The sequence below is a fragment of the Mus caroli genome, chromosome 9, assembly GCF_900094665.2.
Source record: "Mus caroli chromosome 9, CAROLI_EIJ_v1.1, whole genome shotgun sequence".
Lineage (NCBI taxonomy): Eukaryota > Metazoa > Chordata > Mammalia > Rodentia > Muridae > Mus > Mus caroli.
The window spans coordinates 908,211-919,835 of record NC_034578.1 but is presented as its reverse complement, the minus strand read 5'-3'; the positions used below and the strand labels follow the sequence as shown (position 1 = coordinate 919,835).

The 11,625-nt window shown below is 33.9% G+C and overlaps 1 protein-coding gene across 6 annotated transcripts in view; it reads left to right on the top strand.

Moving 5' to 3' along the window:
- The window catches only part of Gria4 (glutamate ionotropic receptor AMPA type subunit 4), a 373,705-nt gene that overhangs the window by 355,845 nt on the left and 6,235 nt on the right, over positions 1 to 11,625 (top strand). For 2 of the 6 annotated variants that reach the window (XR_003837564.1, XM_029481410.1), the window contains 2 exons: positions 2,846 to 2,960; positions 8,892 to 9,139. Coding sequence is in view for 4 of the 6 variants with exons in the window: in XM_029481410.1 (XP_029337270.1) it covers positions 2,846 to 2,960; positions 8,892 to 9,137 (361 nt within the window). In the remaining 2 variants the exon portion in view is untranslated. Of the gene's footprint in view, positions 1 to 2,845; positions 2,961 to 6,173; positions 6,289 to 8,891; positions 9,140 to 11,625 lie in introns of those variants that run through there. The other 4 variants (XM_021173095.2, XM_021173096.2, XM_029481411.1 and 1 more) reach the window with 4 other exon arrangements.

Below are 11,625 nucleotides of genomic sequence, written 5' to 3'. Positions count from 1 at the left end.
AAACCCTGTCTTGAAAAACCAAAAAAAAAAAAAAAAAAACAAAGTCAATGGCAAACTAAAGGCCAACCAAAATTTTCCTGAGCTCCTTGAAAATACCACCGAGATTCTGCTTCTTCTTTAGATCAGAGTTGATACAAAGTAGTTAGAATGTTTGGCTTGAATGCAACAGTTCCATGTGTCCTAATTTAATTTTGTTTGCTGTGATACAATACTCTTAACAAAAAGCAGCTTCTGGGAGAGAAGGGTTTTTTCAGTTCACAATGCCAGGTAGCACAACATAGCAGGTATGTCAAGCAGGCAATGACAAGAGTGAATGGAACTCAAATGAGCGAGTAGCACCACACCTCTAGACAAGGGCAGAGAGAAAGGAGCATATGCATGTTCTTTATTCTTGTACAGTGCCGTGCCTGATCCCAAGAATGGTGCCACCCAATTTTAGTCTATATTCTCGCACAACAATCAAGACTTGTCCAAAGCCAACCAGATTGAGTCAATCCCTATTGAGATTCATTTCCTGGGTGATTCTAAATTGAATCCAGTTGACAATTTAAACCATCACTGAGTCATATAAAATACTTGAGAGGGTTTTGTGGAGATTTTTTATTTTTTGTTTTCTGGTTTTTGTTTTTTGGGGGGAAAGGGTGGGTTTTACTGAGTCACATTGCAGAGAATTTTGAGTGAGCAGTTAGGGTCGTCCATGCCTTCCACACTGTATTACATCCACAAGAAAAGGAAATTAGATACACGATGATATTAAGCAGACTTTCCCAAGGACCACAGGCTTCTGCAAGAGAAGTATGTGGGTTAATTATGAACTGGGCAATTGTTTAACTATTGTTCAAGTGTTTATATCTTATCAAGCAAACATAGATGGATATTTATATGTATGAATAGCAGTGTGAAACTAAATTGTTTTTACATGGCCTATTTGATGGTATTAGAAAGATATTATCTAAGAATAATTTTTGTAGAGAGCTTGATTCCAAACAATCTTCTCAACATACAGATTTATTTTTCTTATTCATTCCTTTATTTTGCTTTTATGTTTACTTCTTTATTTTCTATTGTGCTGTGAAACTGTATTTGGGTAGTACTAATAACCCTGTTAAATAACCCTCTCATGAAATAGTTTTAACTTTAATCAGAAGAATGTATGAACCAATATATGAAATAATTGGGATACTATTGCATTTTAAAAACCTCAAACTAATATGAATGTTCAAAGATTAAAGCATATAATAAGTATTTCTAAATAGAAGACTAATAGTTTTAATTCACTAAAGTCAAATTTGCCTATTTCTATACAGTATTGTTTTGAGGACCAAAACAAATTGGAGTGACTTTTTTCTTCAAAGTAGATTCCTTTTTAAATTAGACATTCTTTATCTTTATGAAATGCATACATGCATTTTAATTTGGTGCCATTTGTGATAAACTTGACTACAGAATATTGTTCAATTTAGGAATTATGTTAATAATTTTACTCCACCTATGTAGCTCTCCTTTCTGATTGTATGAACAGCTAATCATATAATTAGCATATAGAAAGTGGTAGTCTGACTCTTGAACACAAATGTAGTTACCTCAGAGAAAGTATATACTTTCCAAATGGTTCATCCTACCCAGAAGTAGAAAAAGAGATCATTCACCTGGAAACCAGGAATAAACACATGAACACAGTTTAGTTTCAAATAGCCAAAACCTGTTGATAGACAGCTAAATGACATTTTACTGGTAAATCATGCTAACAATGTACATGTTTGTTTTGTTTCACTGGTAATTCATTTGGCTTGAAGAAATTATCAAACTCAGTGCTTCTCAAACAGTACAGACAGAACATTTATGCCCACATATTCACAGTAGATTAAGCCTATCCTAGGACTTATTGAAATTCTCATTAAATGCAAGAAAGTTTTCTTCAAAGAGTTCATGGGCCATTTCCAAATTTGACTGTGAAAAGAGGAGAGATCAAATACATGGAAGGCAAAACCATGCAACTCTTTTAAAGGCAGTTGGAGAATAATTAGAACACAGTACACTATTGATATTCCTCCACAGAGAAACTAAAAGCAGAGAAAATCTTATCTTAAATGGTTTTGACAAATATTCAACATGATGTCCTCAAGTTTAGTAGCTCAACTTAGACAGTTAAAATGGACTTGTGATTCTAATTTCTAAATTACATCTAGTGACTAAGAAAAAAAAAGGTGAACAAAAACATCCCTAAAAGCCATTAGTATTTCCTCTCTAGTCTCATCAAAGCCAAAGAGCCTGGAAATATGCAATTTTGAAAGAATTCAAAGCACTGAATCAATAGCCCCACAAATAGTAGAGAAAAGTAATAATAATCAAGCCATACTCTTTGTGATCAAGAACTGAGAATCTGGATTATTAGCTGGGTGTTGTTGTTGTTTTTGTTGTTGTTGTTTTTGTTGATGGTGAGGTTTTATGCTAATGACAGTTTGTTTTCCTTCAGGGATTGAATTTTTATTTCAGTCTCTTTTGGGTCATTGACATTCTTAGAAGGAAAGGAATTCAAAATGTAATTATTTTACTATTGCTAAAAAAATGCAAGCTTACTACAGTTTTCCAAAAATAAAAACTCAATGTAATCAATTATCATCCACTAAGGCAGCTGAGTAAATATCCAGCAGCATTCCCTGCAGCTTGAGTCCATTTGAAGGAGTTGCAGTTGCCATTCATTTGGACTGCTGTGTAAGGAGCTGCTAGATAGCAAAATGAGAGGTTTATTTAGCGTCTGTGGGAAGCTTACAAAAAAAGCTAAGTCCTTCTAACATTTTAACAGCTCTACAGTTTCTTACAAAATATGTTTTATCGTTTCAAGAAATGCTGTTAACCTCGCAGTTTTAAAACTGAATGAACAAGGCCTCTTGGACAAATTGAAAAACAAATGGTGGTACGACAAAGGAGAATGTGGCAGCGGGGGAGGTGACTCCAAGGTTAGCCTCAATGTCACCAAGAGCGGGTAAACAATATGTTAAGTAATAGGTGCATCTGCTGGGAGACTTATGATAAACTTCCCCATAGATGGATTATCAGTCAATCTGCTTTACAAACTCAAGTATGCAATTACTGTCAAAGCAAAAATATTGGCAACTATTACTAGTTTGGTGACATGCTCACAAGCTCAATGGCAACAAATGGGGGAAGCTCTGGCTTTACAGCAGTGGGACCTGTGAAGCTAGTTTTGGAAAGAAGAAAGTCTCTGAGAAAGCAAAGACAGGAGAAAAGGGTGAAGTTGACTTGTTTTCTGCATTAATGTTTGGCCAGACTTCTGTCAAATATTTCCAATTAACAGAAATAGCATGATTCCACCTTGATTTGTATAGAGTTCCAACCAGAAACCTTTTGCAGACAAAGAATTACAGTGCAACAATGCAAAGATAGTTACGTGGTTTATGGAGTGCTTTTCATTAATGGATGAATCAGAAAATAATAAGACTACAAAGTAATCCTAACACATCTTTGTCTTCACCTCACACATGACATACATAATTCCTGCTTCATCATTTTTTCTAACTTCTAATTAAGTTCTTCAAAGAAATAAGGTGTATAATTCAGAGATATTCTAACTTGTGACCTCAAAGAACATCTCCCCTACCTCTCTCTCAATTTTTTCAATCTCTACCTCTACCTCTCTCTATATATAACAATATCATCTATGTCTGTACCTGTGTTTACAAATTAAAAAAAATAAAATAAAAAATTTCTGACTGATAAAATACCTTCAACTCATTAAAAAACTTAATCAAAAGTTTAGATTATACCTTTAAAATCATATGCTGAGCTATAAATTTTCTCACTAGACCATCTAAACTTCAGTAGGATTTATATCTTCAAGGAGTATCTGTTAAGCTATCTATAGCTCCCCTGACCCTGATCTCAGTCTTTAAAAAACCTCCCAAACTGAGTTTATTAATATTTTCCCATAATAACCAGCCCTATTGCAGAAGGGAAAGAGTAAATCATTCCATGCACTATCTCTCTTAATCCTCTTTTCGTTCTCTGATCCTAAATAATTGATAAAGAAAGCACAAAGTCCAAGCAGCATGCAGGAGGACTCTGAACACTTTGTAACAACAAAAGGCATTTATATAGCAGAGAAGGGAAACGGAGTAAGAGATGGAGGAGGTGAGAACCAAATCATGGAGATAAGATTATGAGAAAAGAAGAGAACAGTAAAAGTCATGTTTGCTTTCTTTGTAACAGCCTGCTCTTGGAAGAACCAATCCAACCCCTCAAAACTTAATCTAGTCTCCAGAAAGCTAATATAGTCTCTCAACAACTCAGATCTTTTACAACTACAGGGACCTCTTAAAGGACCCTCCACTTCAATGCAGTCACGTTGAGGTGTTAAGCCTCAAATGAGTTTGGGGGAGCAAACCACATTTATATTATAGGATTAGCTTTAAATGTAATGAATAAATTAATTTTATATTTTGAACTCAAACTTCCCTAGAATTTTCTAATCATTTCCATAAAAAATACATATATTTAGATATGGGAAAAAAGTATTTCTATGTGAAAATTAGAAATGTCAGAAAATTTGCTACACTAGCACCAGAAAACTTGAAATGTAAATGTTGGAGCTGGAGAGATGGGTCAGCAGTTAAGAGCACTAGCTGTTCTTCCAGAGGACCAGGGTTCACTTCCCAGCACCCACATGGCAGCTCACAAGTGTCTTTAACTCCACTTCCAGAGGATTTGGCAGGCAAAACATTAGTGCACATAAAAATACATAAATAAATATTTTTAAAAATATATGTTATATAGTCAGAAAATTACTGTTTGAATATTTTACAATCATAAGCCTTCAGACAGTGTAGAGGTGCTTTATGGGTTAATTTTTCTACAAATATAATTATCAATCCTATTTTAGGATAAGAAAGTTTGTCTAGAGAAGAACAAGCAAAACAGAAATATGTGTATGTTAGGAAAATCTACACAACAGACATCATTCCGACTTTATTAAATGAGGGGTTTAACAACTGGGTCAGTAAGTTCAAGAGACTATATGGTGTATCACAGACCTGAGGAAGCTTGTGTGGTCTGATAATAAACATCTGTCTAACTTTATGAGCCCTCAAATTCCTTGTTGTATATTATCACAATTTTCATAAAGATGAACTAGGAAATTATGGTCTAAACCACTATTTTAGGTATTACCAGAGAACTTTCCAAAGTGTTGTAAAATTTAACATAAAATACTCACTTAAAGTGAAATTATAGTATGTTCTATTTTCCTCTGGGAGTTTAGTTTCCAGAGCTACGCAAGGTTTATCACCAAAAGAGTAAGGGTGTTGCAATTTAAATGTTAATAATACCCTACTATAAATTCACGAGAATAGGTAATATTTAAACAACCTGACCTAATTTAGGTCAAAGTAAATTACCAGGGAGTGCTTATGAATTTAAAATTTATTCTGCATCTTCTTCAAGTAACTGCCAGACTATCCCAGTCCCAGGTTTGAATAATGCCCAGCTGTTTAGCTGTTGAGTTAAGCTGCCTTTGTCTTGGAATCTTTATTATCATTAATTTATGTTGATGTCATTTAGACTCAGAAAGAAAATACAAGCATAAGCTTATACTTTAAAATAGCAAGTTGTGTATTTATCTTGTATAAACCTTTACTACCTAAACTGGCCCTTGGTCAGCAATCCTGGAGATACCCTTCTCCTTATATGAAACTTACTATGGAGTCAATTCATTGATGGTTACCATCCACATATTCATAGGAAGTAGGTAAAAGCTCACTAGCTAAATCATAGTGTATGCGGCGTAGCTTAATGTTATCTCTATTCTTTTTGAAAAAGAAAATTAAGCCATTCCTGATTCTGATTGCTTGCCACATGTATTTGGGGGGGGGGGGATTATAACTGTTCATGCAATCCAACTGGGCCAATAGTTTTGGATTCACAGTAATTGCATACATTTTTATTTAAAAATCCTCCCTAGCAGTATGTGCCTGTTACATAAAGCGATGGAGCAAGCCCCAGTTTTATGTCTGATTCTAAACCTGAGCCTACAGTTCAAGACATAGAGCCTACTGTGGCCTTTGCTCCGTCACTTTGCCATGCGATTCTAATGTAGTTTTACTTGAATAACATAAAATAACATATATAATGTTATTTATGTTATTTTCCACGTGAAGAACTCCTGTAAACCTTGCCGTTTTGAAACTCAGTGAGGCAGGCGTCTTAGACAAGCTGAAAAACAAATGGTGGTACGATAAAGGTGAATGTGGACCCAAGGACTCGGGAAGCAAGGTCAGTCGGTGCAGTTTGGGGCTCTTCTTGTATGTAAAACGAACGTAATGGGAGCAATTATCCAAAGTTTATGAAACTTTTAAACACTGAACTTTTCTGTCTACCTAGCCATTACCTAACTTAGAACATAATGCCATAAATTTCAACCACAGAGCCTATCCATAGGCAATAAAACTGTTTCCCAGTAATAAAGATTTAAAATAAACTAAAATTAACTTCAAATAGATATAAAAATAATAGCACTATCTATATTGGTTGCAAACTTATTTACCGCTAATCTTTGTCAGGTTTGTTTTTGGATAAAGAGACCATAAAATATGTATTTTAAAAGTTGGTTCTCAAAATAGGAAATGGAAAATTGATCAACAGTTAGGGGGGAGGTCAATATATTAAATGACACTCAAGGTCGTCTTACTACACTATTCAAGCATTCTGCTTTACTTCAAATTTCTGTTTTGACAGATGGACTTCCAGATCTATTCTCTCAGTATAAATTATTTCAAAAATCAGTGCTAACAGTGCATTTCCACAAGTTCTAAGATCCTTTGTCCATGAGTTTATCTTAAAGACTTGCTTATTTTTATTTTGTATGCATGTTTATGTGTGTGGATGTACGTTTCTGCATTCGCAGTTGCCAGAAGCAGGTGTTGGATGCCCTGGAGCTGGATTTACAGACAGTTGTTAGCTATATTTGTATGCTGGAAATCCAATCCAGGTCCTCTGGAAAGTGCTCCTAACCATTGACCATCTCCACAGTTCCTGATTGTGAATTCTTTACAGAGCAAGGCAGAAACACATAGGCTGAGTCTGTGAAGTAAAGTTACATGTTTATTATCATTGGAAAAGAAATGTTATCACTGGTTCATCATACATATAGAATGTATTTAAGAGAGGCCAGATGATACACACATTTAATTCCAACACTCAGGAAGCATATATATATTTGCTCCTACGCCATAAATAAAGATTTTTTTTTTTTACTTTTTTGGAAGTTTTTGGATATCACATTCTATAAAGAAATCAAATTGGCAGTTATTCTGAGACATTGAAATACGTGACTGACTAACATTTGGGAAGTTTCTATTAATTCTAAGGAACAAAGTCAGATTAAAAGGTCATTTTTCAGAACTTACACATGTGTAATCATTACAGTCTGCCTTTGAACAAGAGTGGGATATGACAAGCTTGGCCATATAATAAGCTGTCACCTTGTGTCCTGTTTTAAAGTCAGGTAAATTCACATAATTAAAACCAAGTTACCTTAAAATAATATGGCCAAGCAGACAAATGAATATATAAAGAAAGGTATCTGCATCACTTGAATTAAATAATTTCCTAATATAAATACTGAAGAACTTGAACTAGATTTTTGCATAGATGGTATTCCAGGATCTATGACAACCACAGAACAGTCTTTAAGATCAGGATTGATGATGACCACAGAACACTCTTTAAGTCATCCTAAGGGTTTTTTTGGTTTTGTTTTTTGCAATAATGTTTTATATTTATATATAATAAACACATTAATAGTTTGTGGTTATCCTTTTTAGTTATTGTCACAATTTAGTATCTTCTAATCATCTGTTTGTCTATTTCTACATCTAAAAATAAGGGAATACTATAGTGAGGACCTAATCTATAATATACCTAAAATATTAACTATTAGGCCTTTTAAGTGGCAATGAAATTTTTAATCCATAAAATCAAGTATAAATCTGACTATACATAAATAATTAGTATCTAAAGTTGAATATATGTCATTAAAATTTATTTTTAAAAAGCTGGAAGTGGTGACATATGTCTGTAATGCTAGAACTTGAGAGGTCGAGGCTTAAAGATCAGGAGTCAAAGCTCACTTCAGCTACAGAGTGTACCAACCTAGACTACATGAGACCCTGTCTCAGAAAAAAACATTAAATTAAAATTTTAATGGACTATAATACTTCCTGTATATTATGTTGCATATTATTTTTTGTATATATAATAATATATTACATATACTATTGCTAAGTAGTATATAAAATTCAAAAATAATATTGTTTAGTGTGTTTATGGATATACTGGAAGAATAAATAAGGCATGCTTGATAAGTTAGTAATGAATAGTGCGACTGATAATTCAAAGACCCTTAGTTCTATAAAGCTAGAAAATGTGAAATGATAACTATTAAAAAAAATATTAAACACTAAGATGATCTTGAAAAGTATGTAAAGCCCAAAGATTCTCCTTTTCATATTCTGAGCATGACATTTTCAAAGTCTAAAGTAAGTCTTCTTATGACTCCCTATGTAAATATATGAATGCCTACATGTGGTTAAGTATATGGCTTTTCATTGCATATTTAGTAATGATAAAATGTTTAGGTTTTATTGAATGTAGTTATATGTAATTTATTGGTAATTATCATAATTTTCTTCCCCCATGAGCAATAAGCTTTATATTTACATCTATAAACCTGCATCAGTGACTTATACCTGTAAATAATTCTCAACTAAATTAAGGCTATTTGGCTTAATTTAATTGACTATTTGGATATTATGCATCCCTTTCCGTTTTGGGTGTGACATTCCCATAGTTAACTGCTGTGTCTTTATCCTTTCTAGGACAAGACGAGTGCCTTGAGCCTGAGCAACGTAGCAGGCGTCTTCTACATTCTGGTTGGCGGCTTGGGCTTGGCAATGCTGGTGGCTTTGATAGAGTTCTGTTACAAGTCCAGGGCAGAGGCGAAGAGAATGAAGGTGGCAAAGAGTGCACAGACTTTTAACCCAACTTCCTCGCAGAATACCCACAATTTAGCAACCTATAGAGAAGGTTACAACGTATATGGAACCGAAAGTATTAAAATTTAGGGGTAGGATTTAGGGCCTATGCCAGTGAGCGGGGGATGCATCCTGTGAACACGGTGTTGTGACCTGTCTGTCCTGTGGTGGTATTGCTTGCTTCTGATTAGAGCTTCCTATTTTTGACATTTTCAGTGCACAGCAGTTCTGTTTTTTGTTGGCTGCAGATGTTCTGTTTGAAACTTTATGTTGCCAATAGATATCTGCATTGCAATGGTCAGAAACATGAAACCATATTAGAATTGCTCCCTGAAATAATGTAAACAGAATGATTTCCCTAAAATTGAGAAAATTTGAAATTAGATCTAAGCTTTCCTAAACATAGAGAGGGTAACTTGTTATGACTACTCATAAATGCTAAGAATATAAGAGCAAAACCTATTTTAAATGATCGAAAACATAGGGACCTTCCCATTTTTTTATAAAGTAGCAATGTTTTTAAAAGAAATAATGGGTATAAAGAATCCAACCCATAATAAGGACTGCATAAATTTTAGCTCCCATCTCACCTCTATTTCATTCACCATTCACCTTTCTGTATCTGTTGCTTTTTCATCTAACAGTAATCCTGCGAGACCAGTAGACAGACATTACTGCCAGAATTTTGGCTGTGATGCACATTTATTATATGAGGTTTAACTTCTAAAAAGTCTCTCTCTCACACACATATTCATATATATATGAAGGATGTTAAACAAAACTGAAAGTTTGCAGTGAGTTACTATACATTTTTTTTCCATTTTGTCTCCCTTTTACATAAACCATGTCATCCACACTTATACCCTCTGCTCATGTCATAGTAAAAATGATATGCATTCAGAAGAATACAGAAGGAACTTTCCTGTTTCAGAATCTAAGCATCTACATCTTTCCTCTAATGATCAAAAGTGGTTTTAAAATAAAACCTTAATGGATTTAGTTTTGGTATTGCTCTTCAAAAACTAGAACTCAAACAAAACCATTTTTTATTTGTTCTGATTACCTAATATATTAATCTTCAAACCTGAAAGTGAGTACCTGAGACAGCTAATAAACAAGACAAACAATATTATTTAATAATATGTACATCTGAGGTTGTATGAGAAACATGTAGTTGGTTTGATATTTATTGACACTTCTGAACGCATGTTGCAGTCTGAGAGGAAGTAATGCATCCATTCCTGGTAATCTAGCCTCAACTGCTTCTCTCCACCTTCTAGAGAGCTCTGGATGAACACATTTACACAAAGAACTACAATGTGTTTTTTCTCATATTTGTGAAAAATATAATAACTAAGCCCTCAGTTCACTCAAATGAAAACACAGTAAGCACATCTTCTGATAAGGTCAGGAGTTTTGAGAGAAAACGTGAAAGTTCATGGAAATAGTCAAACTGATTTTGTTTAACAGTTGTTGGCCATTAAGAAAATGCCTTTATCTTAATTTTGCTGGGTTGAAGAGAGATTTTCAAAATGTAGGGAAAATATCTGACCTGTGTCATTTGGAATGAATTCTGCCATAAATTTTATATCTTATTTTTGTGACAATAAAACTGAATGTCTTACTTATTCCAATCATTGCATAAATCCAAGATGGAGAAGCAGTATTTGAAATCTTACAAAGAAATACTAGTGAATGCCAATTATAAATTGTTTAAGAAAAAAATAAAAATTTCCAGGATAGGTACACAGAACTTTTGCATCATAAAGTTTTTTGAGTTGAAGCCGGACATTGAAGTTCATCAAGTTTATCACCTTTAAGGCTAAATTTGAGCTTTTAAAAATTACATTTTAAATATAGACAAGGCATTCATGATGATTATTTTTTCAAAATAATTTTTATTTTGAAGTCAGTGGCATTCAGAGTTAATAAAAACAATTTGTACCTTCAGAGAAGTCTTGAGATAAAACACCTTATATTTTACTATCAAACTGATACTTATTTCCCCTTTTAAAAAGTTTATAAGGTTTTTGGGATAATATTTGAAATGTAAATGAAGAAAATATCTAATAAAAAAATTTAAAAAGTTTATAAAGACTGACATCCTATTTATGGCTAGAATTCTAGCATTTGGAAAGGCTGCAATAAGAGGATTGCAGCAAATTTTTGGCTTGCCTGCACTTTATGATAAGCTCTAGGCTAACCTCGACTATTGACAGAGATTTTCTTTAAAGAAAAAAGAAGAGAAAGAAAAAGAAAGAAAAGAAGAAGCTATATTAACTATGATTAGCTGTTGTCAATTTATATAGTCTCTAAATCAACAAAACCTACAAAGTCAAACCTGGATCCTTTACTACATAGAAGATCCACTTGGAAGTGTGGCTAGGGACCAGAGGGGTCGTTCACCAGTGAGCCTAGATCAAATGCCTCATAGACATTTGTGGACACACATGAGAGAGAGAGAGAGAGAGAGAGAGAGAGAAAGAGAGAGAGAGAGAGAGAGAGAGAGAGAGAACACCTCGGATTTAGGGGCCAGCAGGCACTTAGGATTTCAGGGGAAGGGAGACGGAAAGAGAGA